The 17,827-nt window shown below is 37.5% G+C and overlaps 1 protein-coding gene across 7 annotated transcripts in view; it reads left to right on the forward strand.

Moving 5' to 3' along the window:
• Nucleotides 1-17,598, forward strand: part of ANKRD44 (ankyrin repeat domain 44) — a 334,769-nt gene extending 317,171 nt beyond the window's left edge. For 2 of the 7 annotated variants that reach the window (XM_023591720.3, XM_023591724.3), the window contains exons 21-28: nt 1,399-1,615; nt 3,553-3,640; nt 4,757-4,840; nt 6,640-6,785; nt 7,665-7,747; nt 9,709-9,791; nt 10,859-10,950; nt 13,295-17,598. In XM_023591720.3, coding sequence (XP_023447488.1) covers nt 1,399-1,615; nt 3,553-3,640; nt 4,757-4,840; nt 6,640-6,785; nt 7,665-7,747; nt 9,709-9,791; nt 10,859-10,950; nt 13,295-13,542 — 1,041 coding nt within the window. In that variant the 3' untranslated portion in view covers nt 13,543-17,598. Of the gene's footprint in view, nt 1-1,398; nt 1,616-3,552; nt 3,641-4,756; nt 4,841-6,639; nt 6,786-7,664; nt 7,748-9,708; nt 9,792-10,858; nt 10,951-11,763; nt 11,905-13,294 lie in introns of those variants that run through there. The other 5 variants (XM_023591722.3, XM_004468489.5, XM_023591719.3 and 2 more) reach the window with 4 other exon arrangements.
• The last annotated feature ends 229 nt before the right edge of the window (nt 17,599-17,827 follow it).

A 17,827-nucleotide genomic window follows, 5' to 3' on the forward strand; every position in this document is an offset into this window, starting at 1 on the left:
TAGTAAAAAGATTGTTTTCTAAGGTAATCACTTAACCTCAGTCAGTCAAAAAGAAATAACAAAATCTTTTGCAGAGGTAAAATAACAGCAGGTCCTTTTAGGTTCTATCCTTGAGATTTCATATTGGTTTGTGATAATAGATACAAGAACAGCTACTGTTGGTGAAATTGATTCTGCTTTCTGATTACAAAATCCATGTATATCATAGAAAATTATATATATACACATATACATATACATATATATATATATTTTTTTTTTTTTTTTTTTTTTTTTTTTTCTTTAAGAGGTACCAGGGATTGAATCCAGGACCTCACTCATGGGAAAAAGTGCTCAAGCACTGAGCTACATCCTCTCCCCAGTGACAGTTGATTTGTTTGTTTGTTTTGTTTTTATTTCTTAGGAGGTATAAGAGAACAAACCCAGGACCTCATACATGGGAAGCAGGCACTCAAATACTTGACCTACATCCACTCCCCTGCAAAATATTTTTTAAAGCAGAGAAAAGAAAATTACAATCACCTGTAATCCTACCTCCTAGAGATAACCACTTTTTGGTATATATTTCCAATCTTTTCTCTTTATACAAATTTTTAAAAATAATTTTAATAGAATATTAAAAACAATATTTTGGAACCTGCTTTTTCTTTTAATATATCAAGGTCCTTTTTCCACCTCACTAAATGTGTTTTTGCACCATCATCTTTAAAACTCTATTGTGTGCATGTACTGTCATTTATTTCAATGATTACCTGGTTTTGAATAGTCATTCTATAGTTTTTCTTTATTAGAAATAATACTGATATATGTATCCTTGTGGGCAAGTCTTTGCACACACCCGTTGAACTGTTTTCTTAAAGCATGTCAAATAAAGTAAATGAAATAAAATCAGAAATCATAAAATGACTGGAATGGTGCTGAACACCCTGCCTGATAAATGAAGAGAAACTCCAGATGGCCAGCATCAGAATTCTAGCTCTAATTTCTTGGGCACTTCCTGTAGGGCATGCAACAATCTGCAAGACTGTGAGGCCATTCTCATTCTCATTCCCATTTGCAGGTGAATAAAGTGAGGCACAGGAGATGAAGTATCTTATCCAAGGTTTACACAGGGTAGCTAGGGTTTAACTGACATCTTCCTGAGTCCAAAGCCAATATTTTCCTCTGTCTCATGGTACTTTTCATGGTTATGTTTGGAAAGTCAAGAGACATTTCCCAATATCACTCTTCCTGGGGATGTCCTGCTTCTGTCCTCTGAAATAGGGCACAGTCTGCCTTCCTTCAGCCCCAGGTGACTGCCCATCTAACCCTGAACCCAGCCCCCAAGCCGACTGCTTTGCTTCCTGAGTCTTCTGCCCCTTTAAGGTGTGTCTTGTGTTTTTAATTGCTGTACATCAGATCATGACGGGACACGAAGAATGTGTACAAATGCTGCTGGAACAAGAAGTGTCAATTCTCTGTAAAGATTCCAGAGGGAGGACGCCCCTGCACTATGCAGCAGCTCGCGGCCATGCCACATGGCTGAGTGAGCTCCTCCAGATGGCACTTTCAGAAGAGGACTGTTCTTTCAAAGATAATCAAGGCTACACACCACTGCACTGGGCTTGTTACAATGGTGAGTTGTTTGTCATTTGGCTGATTCCACTCAGCTTCCCATGCCAGCACCACTATAACCTCAGTGGAAGAGAGGGAAAGCATAATGCTGGAAGCCACGACTCCCAATCTTTCTACACCCAAGACATCTTTTTGTTTTCAATTACATCCACCCCTCACTCAAATGGTCCCAGACACTTCAAACCCCTATTAGTATGACTTGAATATCCCCCAAAGGACCTAGCTTAGGACAGCATCTATACATACTATTAGGGTCCAGGGAAGGATATTCTGGGAAAATGGGAGTTTGACTTTCGGAGAGGAAGGAAGACTGCACTGGAAGGGTGACTTGGTTAGCAGAGGACTTCTCCTCCCCTGCTCACATGTGCCCCCACACCAGGGAAGAGGACTCTCTGTAGCAGTTTCATCACCTGCCATTATAATAAACACTCTTGCTGCCTCTCTTCCTGTAGGTTCTGCACTGCCAGAGAGCTCTCACAGCTTGATTCAAATGGGGCCTAAAATTAGGGGTGCATTATATTCATTGCTTCATGTGCTTCTTGATCCTCCTAAAAGCAGTCACAGATTTTCTTTTTTAGGTGCATGAAAGATTTCATTTGTGTTTGGATACCTAAAGTTGTCCAATTTAGTGCATTCTGAAGTAGATCCTAAGGGGACTTTCACTAATTTAGCACTGAGCTCATCCAGGAAGTTTCAGGATACCATCCTCTCTTCCAAAGGCAAAAAGCAACACCTTCCTGCCTTGCAGTTGCAAAGCAGTTCACAAACCATGTTCAAGTTCTTCATTAAGTAAAGTCTCCATCATCCTGTGGCATAGCATGGTTGGGTACTCCCATCTTACATATGGGAAACTGAAGCTCAGAGATCCAAAATAAGTTGCCTAAGATCACATAACTAGCTGAGTCCTTAGTTAACTCAAACTCAGTTGATTTGGAAACTGCCTGTCATTTAATTGAAAACAATTCCTCAGATTCACTCATCCATTCGTTCTCAAAGTACTTACTGAATGCCTGCCATGTGCAGGGTGCTATTAATAGTGCCTTTTTTTTAAAAGATTTATTTATTTACTTCTCTCCCCTTTCCCCCTGGCCCAGTTGTCTGGTTGTCTGCGCTCTGTGTCTATTTTCTGCGTCTTCTTCTTTGTCTGCTTCTGTTGTTGTCAGCAGCACAGGGATCTGTGTTTCTTTTTGTTGCTTCATCTTGTTGTGTCAGCTCTCCGTGTGTGCGGCGCCATTCCTGGTCAAGCTGTACTTTCTTTCCCGCTGGGCGGCTTTCATTACCGGGTGCACTTCTTGCACGTGGGGCTCCCCTATGCGAGGGACACCCCTGCATGGTATGGCACTCCTTGCGCGCATCAGCACTGCACATGGGCCAGCTCCACATGGATCAAGGAGGCCCGGGGTTTGAACCGTGGACCTCCCATGTGGTAGACAGACGCCCTAACCACTGGGCCAGGTCCGCTTCCCAATAGTGCCATTTTAAACATTTTTACGATATTTTAAAGTCAAAACTCTTTTACCTGCATCTTCTCCCATTCACTAAGATACATAATTACAAGTGAACCAATTCATACAGATGAAAGGTATATTTCCTGATATAAATGTGGAGAAACTGAGGCATGCCTACAATAGGCATCTATATTAAGACTGAGAGTAATATAGAATCTATGCTGCTTGCAAATGAGTTCTCTTCTCTGTCTCTTTCTCTCCACCAGACCATATGACCTTCACTGTTTTATTTGTTCATCGTGTCTCAGAACACCTGTGAGCCTAGTTAATAACATTTGGCATTTTATGAATTTTGTCCCATGGAGAATGAACATTCAGCAATTCAGGAAAATGCATAAGCCAGAATTCAATATTTAACTCCCCAAAAATGGATTGTGTTGAGCAAAGTTTATTTCTTGGAAACTCCCTAAGTTCTTTTGATCCATTGCAGGTAATGAAAACTGCCTAGAGGTACTTTTGGAGCAAAAATGTTTTCGCAAATTTATCGGTAATCCCTTTACTCCTCTGCACTGTGCAATGTAAGTAGAAATGCTGGAAATTAATGGTGTGGCTTTGATTCTTTTAACTACATGTAGAGAAATTTGCCTTTTAGGGAAGGAAAAAGCTTTTAGATTACAAATAAGGCCAATACAGTCCACTTTACCGCTTAATCAAAGAGGTCTGATAGCAAAGTCTGGTCCTTCACATTAAGGATTTTCCAGGAGCTTTTAGGGAAGTGGTAACAGTTACAAGGTGGTTCACATACCATCTTAAGGAAACTGCATGAAGGGGTAGACTAAGAGGCACATTACACACATTCATCTGCCAAATTCTAAAAATAAGTTGGATTAAGAACAATATGCCTATGGACGATTTGAAACACTTCAGTACCCAGACTTTTCATATATTGTAATTCTCCATTCTTTATCTGTTGTCTGTCTTTTTTTGGTAAATGTTAAATTCTGTTACAGTCTCATAATGTGAGCCATTGTTCAGAGGTCCCATGTTTAGCCCAAACTGGGTGAAGTCACTGTTTATGGTTTAGGAGGAGAGTCCAGGGTCTTTAAGTCAGGCTTCCGTGGTCAGCTGGGGAGGGTCCTGGGACACCTGCAGGCCTATGGTCAACTTGGGAGTTCGTGGTCAGGCTCAGGGCCCTTGTTCACCTGGGCCTGAGGACCCCTGGGCACCTGGACACCTGGAGGCCTGAGCTCATCTGGGAGCCTGTGGTCAGCCTGGGGGCCCAAGATCCGGGAATGATCTGTCTTTATACTATCTCCAGGCTTCACATGAAGCTAGATCATTTTATTGGAAAGATACAGAGGCAGTAGTGCATCAAAAAAAAGAAAGGTTAAGTGATAAAAAAGTAGGAGTGATTTCAAATCTGAAGGAACCATGCCTTTTCTACTTTGGTATCCCAAAACACCTAATATGGTGCCTTGAATAGGTAGTAGGCAGTAAACTCCTTACCTTGGAGTCTGAAGAAATGCTAGGGGTTACAGAGCATTTGCCATTGAGTAAACAGACCACAGATATTATTCATCAGATATTTCTTAATGTATTAAATTGTTAAATATACAGTGCATAGGAAATGGGGTAAGGAGACATAAAAATTTTTAAAAAGAGATTTTCACATTTAAAATACATTTTCATTTTAGAATAAATGATCATGAGAATTGCGCATCTCTGCTACTTGGGGCCATTGATTCCAGTATTGTCAGTTGTAGAGATGATAAAGGAAGGTAAGTGATCATAAGATGGCATGCCTTTTGTCTTAATGAATCTTAGCCACTACTTTGTAGTTGCAAAGTAGCCAAACATCTTTTTTTTTTAATTTAAAAATAACATTAGTTTAGTTTTTAAATACTATGTCTTATAAGGGACATATCATTAAAATAAATTTCCCACTTACCCCAAAAGTCCCAGCCTCTTTCCTAGAAGAAGTCACAGTAAACTTTGTTTCCAAATTTGTATATTCTCTCAAGTATTTTCTATGTGTATCTACACACACACATATATAGGCATAGATTCTTTTTTGCAAAGGGAGCATCCTATAGCAATGTTCTGCTTTTAATATATCTTATAGATCTCTCCATATCAGAACGTAGAGTTTTACCACAACATTCTTTATAATCTGCAAATTATTCTATTGACTGGATATACTGTAATTTAATCAGCCCACTCTCTTGAAGAACATATATATATTGTTTCAATATTTTGCTATTGCAAACAGTGATGCAGTGAACATTCTCTTGTGCATGTGCCTATACACATCATCTAGTGTGTCTGGGAACCAGAGTCTTAGAAGTACAATTACTTGGTCAAGAGGTCAATAGTTTTTATGTTGATAAATAATACCAAATTATCCTCCCAAAGAAATCATCCATCCACATTTAGATGATGTAGACCTTTAAAAAATATTTGGACAGCCCATTATCTACCAATGCAAGGCTTAATTTTGAAAGTATCTTCAAATAGAAAGTATCAAAGATAAGAGAAAAGGCCCTTGTAACTCAAGATTAAAAGGTCAATAAAGATGGCACATTCCTTATCAGGGCCACCATGTACACCCCCCCGGTCTAGTGGATGCCATTCACATAAATGACATTTCAGTGTCTGAACTGCTTTGGCCTTTAGGGAGTCCTGATCATTATCCCTGTAAACCAGGGGGTCCATGAGCGTGAATTGAAAAAAATCAACTCGATTAGATGTCCAACATGATATGCATGTTGCCTTGTCAAATGTAGTATTTGACCACAATTTAATGCTCTTATTCAAGATAAACAACAGTCTGCACATTGACATGTCTTTAAAAAATAAAATTTAACTTTAACTTTCCTATATTTTTTATGTATTGGATTATTATTTAATGTGTTAAGAAAGAAACAGATATGTATAGATTATATCATATGTTTTTTTAAATTTTAGTAACTTTATTTCAATATATGAAGCTGATTGCCTTTGTAATTTTATTTTATGCATTTAAAAACATTCACCTGCCAAATTCTAAAAATAAGTTGGATTAAGAACAATATGCCTATGGACGATTTGATATATTTATTAAATATTATATATTTATTAAATAATACACAGTATAGTGTGGACTTAGGATGATTTTTATTTTGATGTAGCGTGTTCTGAGTGCAGTTGATGACTCCCTGCAAAGAGGTTGGTAAAGATGGTGAAGATGGTTTTATGACACTGTGGGGAAAACGAATTTCTAAGTGTTTGCCAAAAAGTGACCATTTGAACAGATGTTGAACCCTGTTGGTTCTCAGGTATTGATATTATGGGAGAGTTGTAAAACATAATTTTGAAGAACCCTAAAATTTAATTTAAAAACATGCCTATGTTAAGTGTCGTAAAACCGTCTGCCGCTAACTCTGAGGAGTCTGTGGTTTTCACCTGACTGACAATGGGGTCCGTGGAACAAAAAGGTTAAGAACCCACTGTTGTAAACTAAGCAGTTTTAATCCTTAAAACGATGCATGCGCATCCTTAAAACATGTACATGTTTCTCTGACCTGTTTTCAATTTTTAGAACACCCCTTCATGCAGCTGCATTTGCTGACCATGTGGAGTGCTTGCAGCTTCTTTTGAGACACAATGCTCAAGTGAATGCAGTAGACAATTCAGGGAAAACAGCGCTGATGATGGCTGCTGAGAACGGGCAGGCAGGCGCTGTGGGTAGGTATTTGTCATGCAGACTCTGCATTTATACTTATCTGTCTTAGTTTACTATGTCTGCTATAACATATACCACACACTGGTTGGCTTAATCAGCAGCAAGTTTATTGTCTCACAGTTCTGGAGGCCAGAAGTCCGAACTCAAGGTATCAGTAGGCCATGCTTTCTCCAAAGTCTGTTGTGTCCTGGCCATGGTTGCTGGCAATCCTGCGCCACCTGGCAATCTCTCTTCTGTCTTCTCCTCACTTGTCCTCCCACTCAGTCGTCTGTGCCTCTGTCTAGCTTCACTCTCCTTATCAGGACTCCAGTTACACTGGATTAAAGCCCACCCTCATTCTATTTGTTCTCATCTTAACAGCATCTTCCGAGAGCCAATTAACAAAGAGTTTACACCCACAGGATCAGGCTTACAAATTGAACATATCTTGTGGGGGCATGACTCAATCCCCAACACTATCTAAATATCAGAATAACAGAAATTGAGAAATCAGTTGTTCTCTTAGTAAATATATGTTAAAAAAAAAAAAAGTCTACCAACAGTTTTACTGAAAGCTTCCTGACTCTGCTTGCTTAATCATCTCCAGTGTCCTGTTACTTATTGATTAGTGAGGGTGAGCCAACTTCCGCAGTTAAATTTCTCAACATTTAGAAACCAGATACAATGACAGAATCATTATAACTGGAAATAACAAAACTAATGACAAAGTTCATACCTGTAGACCTTGGATTTCCATGTAATGCATATGGCAATAAATTGCTCCATTTTTCTTTAACAACATTAAAGGTGATTATGTGAGCTATTCTAATTTAAATATAACTTTTCAAAATGCATGTGATTAGCGTGTGGTCTAAGTAACCCTATGTTGGCTTTTCCTATAGATATTTTGGTGAACAGCGCCCAAGCTGATCTGACTGTCAAGGATAAGGACTTGAATACATCCTTACATTTGGCTTGTAGTAAAGTATGTAAATGAATTTATAACATTATTTCCTGACGTAATGATAGTAATATTACCTCAAAGTCTGTTTATCTCAGATGTGTGGGGGGTGGCTCTTCCTTCAGATGTGCATTTCCCAGGATGCTGTCAACTCTAAGTGGAATGAAGGAAGAGAAGGGAAGTGCTTACCCACCCGGGGGTGAGAAGACGGGCTTTTTGTGGCATTTACCATGTGCATTCTTGTCTCTGTCTCCGTGGTTGCGGTGCCAAAATTTGGTTTTCAACACAATTTAAGACCTTAGTCTTACAGCTTCTAAAATATAAGCAGCTCCACTTGTTTCCATTTTGTTGTATTTGAAGCCATTTTAATAACACAGTCAAAAAATACTCCACTCTGAGGCAAATGAATGTATTCATGTGCATTTCTACCCCGTCCCATTTTTATTTAGGGCATAGTTCAATGCAAATAATGTGGTGTTATTTTTTAATAACACTGCATTCACATGTAGCTAAAGGTTCCTGCTTCCATAAAAGATAAATGGTGTTTATATATATAAATATGTGATTATGCAAAAATGGGATCATACTGTTTTATAACTTGGTTGTTACTGAATAATGTATTATGAATATCTTTAAGACACCATATTTTATGGCATTTTAGAGGATGTGTGGTATTCCACCTTAGGAATATGCCATCCTTTCTGTAACACAAGCCCCTTTGCTAGACATATAGCTTGTTTCCAAATATATGCTATTATAAATATGCTTATTGCAGAGAAATCTTTTTTAGGACTTCTTAAACATTCCTTTAAAATAAATCCCTCAGTGCAGAATTATTTAGTCTGTTATAAACATTTTGAAACCAAATCACCCTCTAAAAAGATCACAAGGATTTAACCTCCACGAGATGTACATCAGAATGAAACCTTGCTGGGCATGTCTCAAATTATATTTAAGACTCTCTCTCAAAAGGCAACATTAAAATATGATGTCAGCTGATACCAGTGATGGTGGTTATGTTGATACAGTCGTAACGTTAAAGGTGTTATGCATACATAATGTTATCAAAAGTCTCCACCATTCCTACAGTGGTTGCATCCTCTTACTTCCTACCCTGGGAAGCTCATGGGAATCACAGAAAGTGCTCAGTTTCATGACGTTCCTTTCAAGGTTCAGTTTTTTAGTGCATTTATCTTATTGCAGCACTTTCCTAACTTTACTATACAAACGGCAGCCTGGGGATCTTGTTAAACTGCACTTTTGACTTGGCAGGTCTGGGGTGGATCTTGAGGTGGTAGAGCCTGAGATGGCTTCTGAGAGGGGATGGTGCTGATGCTCTGGTCTGTGGAAAACGCCATGAGTAGCAAGCACTTAGAGAGCTATGACCATGTTAAGGGCATGGGGCCTGAAACTGTGGAAAGATCTTTGACTTATCAGTTGATTTTTCAAAATTATCATCCAACTATTAAGTCATGAGATAGAGAGATATCCTCCCCTAGTTGAGGAAAAAAAGAATGAGTTTTCCCAAAATAGGATCTCTAACAATATTAGGCAGTAAATGATGATGAGTGATACAGATAATTGGTGTAATGGGAATTCCAAGCATAGATAGATCACTGAAGCGTAAGGAGAAAGGAGGTGGGAGTTCATTTATATATAAAAAGTAATGTTGCAGCATTTAAAGGATGTTCCTAATCCTAGTGTCTATTTACTAGCTAACCTAGCTGAATTAGCATCTGGCACAGTTATCCATGGCATTCATGCTGAAAGTTTTCTTAGAAATATTAATATTTTAGATCAGACCTATTCTACCCAAGCTCTTTAGTCATTTGCTTTTTAGAAGAAGAAAATTACTCAAAAAATAGACCTACCAAAGTTTTTAGGCAGAGGAAATTCATTTTAAATTTAAAGCATGGTGAAGTAGTATTTCAGGAACTTTTTGGTGTCTCTGCCCCATGTTTCTTATCATTATTTTTCTTTATTAGGGTCATGAAAAATGTGCCTTGTTAATACTTGACAAGATACAAGATGAGAGCCTTATTAATGCAAAAAATAATGCACTGCAGACGTAAGTATCAACTTCTAAAGTTTGACTCAGACCCAGATTCATAGTCATTTATTCAACAAATATTAAAAACCTACTGAGTATCAGGTCAGTGCTAGAACACAGTTGTGAAGGACGTGGACCTAGCTTCCCCTTCGTGAAATTTAAAATGCCTACAAGTGCTGACCAAGCTAGACAATTTTAGTCAAATCCTTATTCGATATGCCTCCAGAGAATTTTGTAAGGTCTGTGTTTTCCTTTACTGATATTTCTATGATAAATTTAGTGGGGTATTAGAATATCTTATGGGCTGACAAATTTGGTGAAACTATTTGTATAAATGTATTAGCATTATGTATTCTTACAGGAAAATGACAGTTTCATAAATCAAATTCCCAGAATAGATTTGAAATTTTCTAAGCTATTTGTCTTAATTAAATTTTAATATAATTCAGTGTAACTCTAAGTGTGAAATTCCTAAAAGCTGCTTTATTTCCCATTTTAAGAAATTACTATGCATGTGTTTTAAGGGTAAACAAGTATTAGGAACCTTTTTTTTTTTTCTTTCAGATTCCTCAGCAGTATATAACAGAATAAACTGGGTTTGGCATTATTATTTAAGGCTTTATAAATTCAGTAAAACATCTATACATTTACTAATAACGAGGAGGTTTGAGATTATCTTTGTGGGTGATATTGATGTGAGTGCTAATTGATGAATTATGTGAAAAGTGACTCAAATGCCATGGTAGACATTGAGGAGGAAGAATCTTCTACAAAACACAACTGAGCTTGAGCTCTATCTCTGAATTCATATTTACTGTCATTGAGGTGGTTTGAGATGCAGAGTATTTGTAATACCTGCAGAGAAAGGTGGGCCAAACCTGGAAGAACAGTTGGATCATTGGCACCTAGAAAAGATCTGGGCAACAAATGTCTTTTTTTAAAAAGCAAAAATAGTCATGTGAAAAAATCCATGTGCTATGTATATATTCTTATGGGTTGCTACTTTTAGTGATGTGGGCTACCCAAAGTGACACCTTCTCACACAAATATGTTTCACAATTAACATCCTGTGTTGCATTTTATAGACCTCTCCATGTCGCTGCACGCAATGGTTTGAAGATGGTAGTTGAGGAGTTGCTAGCCAAAGGGGCCTGTGTACTTGCTGTAGATGAAAATGGTAAGTGGAAAAAGTAAACAATTACTGCAGGTATCTTCCATGTACAGGTTGAAGCCAGAGGAAATAGCCAGATGTAGAAGCTAGTTAAAAAAGCAGTAAGAATTCTCTCCCCATTGGAAGTTTCCTGTGTGTGAGAAATCAAACCAGGATTATTTGTCCTGTCTTTTCTTCGGTAACCACATAGTCTACCTGTGGCCCACCGGTGCCATCCATTTTGCATGTAATGTCAGCAGCTGGTCTCTTAACTCCTCAGCGTGGTGGTTAAAATACTTTAGATGCACTAAAACACTTTCTTCACCTTGGCACTTGAAATTCTAACCGCATACACTGAAGAGTTAGAGATGACACGTCATTAGTGCATGCTCAAGGGCTCAAATAAAACCTATGTTTTTTATTGCTTTTCTGTTCATTCTGAGATCAAACCATTTATTTATTTGTTTATTTATTTATTTAAAGAATATACCAGAGCTCATGTTCCCAGTATAGAAATAAGGGAAATATGAGTAAAAAATTTTAACTAATATCTAGGCTTAAAAACTTCTTCTGATATATATAACATTCCTCTTCTAAATGAGCTAACTCTTAACAGAAGTTTTCTACTCTGCTTCCTAAGAAATGTTAAAAGCAAATGAATATTAGAATTGTATTAAACCATTGTCTTAAGCACAATGCCTATTCATCTTGGGGAGCAAAAGAGGAACTTCTGGATATTTATGAATTAAGCAGTTTTTAAACTGTTGCATTAATTGTGGCATTTAATTAAAGTATTACAGTAAAATGTATTAACATAACTCAATTAACTGCTTATTACAGGTATTGGAATTAGCAGCTCATGCCTATTTCTCAGAAGTAAGCAGCCATTCTGACATCATTAGCTAACTCTTTATAGTTTTGGTTTTGCAGCCCCATTTATCCTAGCATGTCCCCTGCTCTGTCCCCAACCTGAGTCATATAGGAGGAGCAGAAATTTCCCTATGCCTCCTTCACCTTGATTTTCCCTCCTCACTTTCCCTCACCCTCTCTCATCACCACTGTATACCTTAGGATTGGCATGCAGGGGCCCACAATTTTTCTCCAAAATAATCAGAGACCAGAATAAATTCCTCTGGACTTCCTCAGATGTAAGTCTGTGGCATCTGAGGCTTGTACTTCTGACAGCAACCTTAGAAACAAGAACCCTGGGTCAGTGGAGCCTGTGCCTGTCTCAGAACTTAGCTGCACCTCAAAGACCTGGGAACATTTGGGGCTATTTTTTACAGCATTTACAATTATAATTCTCTTACCCCTCACTGACCTTTGGGAAATGGAATATTTGTCAGCCCTTAATTTTCATAACAAAAGGAGATGGGGGTGGGGGTGAAGATGGTGTCAGATCAAGTGCTGATAAACAAAACATTTTTTATTGAGCCTGTTCTACTGAATGACTGAGTGAGTACCCCTTGCTATAGTAGGAATGTTGACCAGCAGGCAGAGAGCAGACTGCCCTTTTCAAGTTGCTAGGATAAAGGTTGGATAAGAGTAGTAATTGAATCAAAGAATGAATCTACTTCCCCATGGCACCTGTTTTATGCCTTGAGACACCCATAAAGTCTAAATGTTAAGAGAATGGCATGACTAATCACAGCAAGCAGAGCAGTTTTCCTCCATCTGTTACATTTAGGACTTTTGTGGTGGTTCAGCTATTTTTTTTTAAATTCTATTACATTTCTCTTAAATGACAGCAAATTGTGCATCATAACCAATACCTTTCTGTGTCTGATTGGCTCAAATGATTCCATTATTCTAAAACCAGCTGGTTGGTTTCTTCTTTATTTGAAGTAAAGGTTAAGTGTTAAAACTACGATACTTACCCTTATAGACATCTAACATTCCATATCTTTTCTGATCTGGTATGCAATTCTATGCTTTTGGAAGTCATTGTTCTCAGAATGAGAGTCCTACTCTGGCCCAAGCCTGAGGCTCATGGTGTGCCCGTACCCTCAAGTGGAAGCATCTTCCTTGTTTCCTGTTGCTGTTTTTGTGGAATTGTGTCCCACCCCCATCCTTGTGTTTCTGTTCACTAGGTAAAGGCCAGAATTCTGCCTAGTTTTGAATAATATGGTGCTTGTTATATTTGTGTGAGCTGAAAAACAAAACAACCTTCCATAAAATGTCTCCTCCTCCATTTCCCCTGCAGCCTCACCCCTAGCATGACTTGTAAGAAGTAACTCCTCCTTTTGCCTGGCATGATTTTAACTCGACATACATCTCCGCTTGTGAGGTCATCTGAGATGTACTGTGGAATGCTCACGCCTCCTTCAGATTCCCCGGTACTAACCACTGCCTTGTCTGCATTTACGCCCAGGTCACACCCCGGCCCTGGCTTGCGCTCCTAACAAAGACGTGGCTGACTGCCTGGCCCTCATTTTGGCTACCATGATGCCTTTTTCTCCTTCCAGTACAATGACGGCTGTCAACTTCGTTTGTTTTAAAAAAGACAATTTAAGCAGGACGACCCTCTCCAACCTGGGTAGCATGGTTAGCCTGTGCAGTAACAACATAGGCTCTGAGGATGGGTACAATGAAAATGATTCAGATTCAGAAACCTTTTGACTTCGGACCTTAGATGCTTTTCCTTGATCACCCATGTTGGGGGGAGAGAAGGAAGCTTGGATTCCAGGGTTATGTTGTGTTCAAGTGTTATGGGCCCAAGCTTCCAGAAGCCAGTAGAGAAGGAAATAACCAAATTGAGGGAGGGCAGCTAGGCTGTAGAGGAAGCATACACACAGAAGGACCCCAATTTGAATTTGTTTCATTTTTTCCTTAGATCTGAGGTATTTCTTGCAAGTCTACCTCTCATTTTAAGTAAGGAATTTAAAAAATGCTTTTAATTCTTTTCTTTGCGGATAATGCAGCAAAGAGGGAGCTATTCTCTATTTAAATTTTTTTTTCACGTACTCACTTGGCAGTGAGTTCTCATTGTGACATTCATGTCCTCTGGGATGGGAAAGAATGGGTGGACAGGAAATGCCTCAAACCTATCCTCACTTTGATGTTTACTTCCTCACTAGAAGCCAAAGGTAAAAGTGTTCATTGTCAGAAATAATGCCTGAAATCGTCTTCTAAAGGGAATCCAACTATTCATTTGCTCTCTCTAGTAAAATACTTAAATATCCAGAACTTCTTTCTGAGATCTTTGGAAAAGTTGCCAGATGAATTGAAAAATTGAACTTGCTTTTCTAATTTAATACAAATATGACACCCAGCATTCCCCATAATAAGTCCGTGACTAATTTTCATTCCAGTGATTGAACCCATATGTATCTAATAACATTTTAGGCAAAATTTATTTTGCACCAAAACTTTGAGAAAATATGCAAATTTAACATGAAACTGCCCTTTTATGAATTCGTCCTTAAATCAAAATACTTGTTTAAGTATCAGAACTATCAGCATTTTTCATCGATAATAAAATGTTACAGAGCTTCTCAGTCAAGGTCATGCCAAGTGAGTGAAAGCATGACTGCAACAGGGGAAAAAAAGGGAAAGCGGGAAATAGAAATGGGTGATACGGACATTAAAGCCTACTGCCACTTGCTTGATGATGAAATCAACGTAGTGAATACTGTGTCTGCTCCCTCTGCCAAAGCTTCTAGGTCATGTGGACCCCAGTCTGCACCTGGAACAGCTGTACAAAAAGAAGAATGAGACTCTTTAAAAATTATGCACATATTCATGCACACATATATACATATGTGTGTGTATATAGATATAAATGTGTGTATTTCATCAGCCAGCTATCCATGAGGACCAAAATACTTCAGTCTAAAATGGAAGATTTAACTTTTTGTTTCTTTATAATGGAAGTGAGAAATGAAGTTGCTTTTCTATGAATTTTAAATCTTATCTTTTTACATAAGTCTTTGTTGTATTTTATATTTCTTATGACACAAGATTTCTAGTTGATGGCTTAATGTTTGTACCTGATGACGTCTTGACCCCAGTTTATTTTTTATGTTTTTGCCAAAGTAGAGAAAGTGTTCATATACTTTTGATGTAAATGTGTTTATATTTATTTGAAATGAAACAAATGCCGAGGAAACATATCCATTGTTTGTTCTCTGTTTTAATTGCTACATGTCTTATTTAGAATAACAAAAATTAAAATTAAAAAAGCAGAAAAGCACCCCCAGTGCTGGGCTAGCCAGCAGCGCTGAGCCAAGCCCAGCACTTGCACTGCAGAGATTTCCAGCCAACCCTCAGGTTCTTCCATGACAGTTGGAAAGGGATAAGTGGTCAAGAGCTACGTCCCATTGTGCAGACCTAGTCTGTTAGCCAGCTTAGAACTTAGACGACATTGCAGTCTGTATGCTCTTCTCTGAGATGAAAACCGAAGCGCATCGTGGAACGTACGCACAAAGATGACCCAAAGAAAGGCACAGTAATTATCCTAAACACACTGACATTTTCACGCAGTCCCAGTAACCTAATGTGAAACCATGCCAATGTGCTGGCACATGTGCCAAGAGGAGAAATAAAAATCACCAGCCTGAGTTGCTTTTTTTCCACTTGAGGAAGAGACAGGAATGAAACAGGTGGCATTAGGGCAGTCCCCTCCAATGTTTTATAGTCAGTTCATTTTAACCCCTGGAATGTCTATTTTATAGTGTATGTGAAATATTTTTTTTAAAAAACAGTGTTCTATGATATCTGGATCAAATGCAGATACTGTATTATATTTTTCATTTAACTGTAAAAAAGTTTAATCTTATCTTTTAATATCCTGGATTTGATTAAAACTCAAGTTGAATTCTTCACAAATTAGAACATGTTCAAATGACTCAGAGAATTGATATTAATATCATTGAAATTTTCCACCACCAACAGCATTGTTTTTGGAATTCTTGGTGTTGCATTCCCCTCCTTCCTCTGTCCTTTTTGTTTGGATAAAAGTGATTAAATATAAAAAAGCAGATAAATCACTGATAAGCAATAACGACCTTATCTTTACCAAACGTTGAAAATAAGTGAGATTCAGAGTTAAAGAAGCATGATATACTGCGGTGTCTTTTTCTAGATGTGAATGGAAATCTTGCTCAGTTGGCATTTAAAGCAGGAAATGAAATGCCCGCTCTCATGATGAAGCACCATTAATATTTTCCCTGTATAGTAGCAGAGAGAACAGGAACTTTGCAGCAAAGCAGTGACTGACTGCACGACATTATCTCCATAGAGCGACATTTTGACCTTTCCCCTTATTTCTTATTGCTAGGAGGACAAAGGAACAAAATGAAATCATGCTCACAATGAAATGTTCATTGAATCAATCTCTTTCTTTCCCTCTCTGACTCTTTCTATTTCCCCCACAACTAAGATTTTTTCTTTAATAAATGGCTTTTAAAAACTATATTTTCTGTATTTTTCAAGTACTCTTAGAAATAAAATTATGTTTGCCACATAGGTTTCTATGGCGGAAAAAAACAGAAAACACTGTTTTAACTGAGTTTTAGTTGTTTCCTGCTTTATCCTAATTGTGTTCTTTTCAGACTATTTCAGCCACAGCACAGGGATCATGTTTCATTGCACTTGCCGATTCACCAGTGTCTGCCTATCTTTGGTAATTCATTCCTATCTCTAAATTGCCTAAAATCAGCTATGATTCTATGATAAATAGCTCAGGGGATTTCTATTTATCACTACTAAAAGGGCACCATAGTATGATTTGGTACTTTAGGCAGTAAACAGCTGCTTGATTTATTATTTTATTATTAAATTAGAACGAGACCATCAAATGGATTTGCTGCACTAGTTTATTCTTTGTACTGTTGAGCAACTGGGTTTGCTTATCTGTTGCGTTAGTTGAAGAACTCATCCCTTTTTTGTCTTGTAATATGAAGTTAGAGTGCCTTTTCATATTTGTATATTCTGAAAATGTTCTGTGAAATGTTTTGTATTTTTTTTCATTTGAGTGTAATCAGAGCAATATGATACCAGTGAGCTTTCATTTCAAACTTTCTTGAAATGTATAAAGTGTTTTTTTTTCCCTATTTCCCCTTTCACCTGCTTTGAAATGAAACTGAATATGCTAAAGTTTTCTATAGGAAATATGTTTGATTTTGCAGTGCTAAAATGCTTTCTTCTTACAAAACTGTAAACCGTAGGTCAGTGTTAATAGAAGAAAAGCGTTTTAAGATAGTGACAATCTGAGTGTGTGTATGAAATGTAATTCTATGCGTTTCTTATACAGTGACCTAAAAATTCAAAGCAAATGTATTTTGTTTGGTGGTTTTGTCTCTGTATTTTATGCTTTAGCATGTGCAATATATCTTTACAAAGCACGATGATACAAATCTGGTGCCAGTGTTATATTTTGCATAACCTATTTGTAACAGCATAAAATATTGTTTGATAATTTCAGTGGAATTTTGTTTGTAATGTTTTCTTATGTAAATTGAAGTTGAATGACTCTGGAAAATGTCCTGACTGTAAAAATGAGGAAAACAACTTTTAGTTCAGTGAATGGCTTTGAACCAATCTGAATTTTCTCAAGCACAGTTTAATACTTTTGCAACTACTGAATGCTCTAATAGCGTAATGAAATACTTAATTGTAATATACTATGAAAATGCATTCAGATGGTTATTTTTACAAATAAAAACGGTACAAATATTGTTGCAACTTGTTTTTTTGTTTTCTCCAAAGCATGCTAAATTAAATCTTTTTCCCCAAAAGCCAAATTAACTTTAACTTTTGAAAAGATATAATCAAGATAGAAGTGACCCTATAGACCTCCTATTTCTTTTTATATCATCACAGTTAGAGAAAAAACTCAAGCATTTATATTTGTGTTTATCATGTTTACTTATGCCCCCCCAACTTCTTCCATAAAGGATTTGAA

Source organism: Dasypus novemcinctus, chromosome 7 (genome assembly GCF_030445035.2).
Source record: "Dasypus novemcinctus isolate mDasNov1 chromosome 7, mDasNov1.1.hap2, whole genome shotgun sequence".
Classification (NCBI taxonomy): Eukaryota; Metazoa; Chordata; class Mammalia; order Cingulata; family Dasypodidae; genus Dasypus; species Dasypus novemcinctus.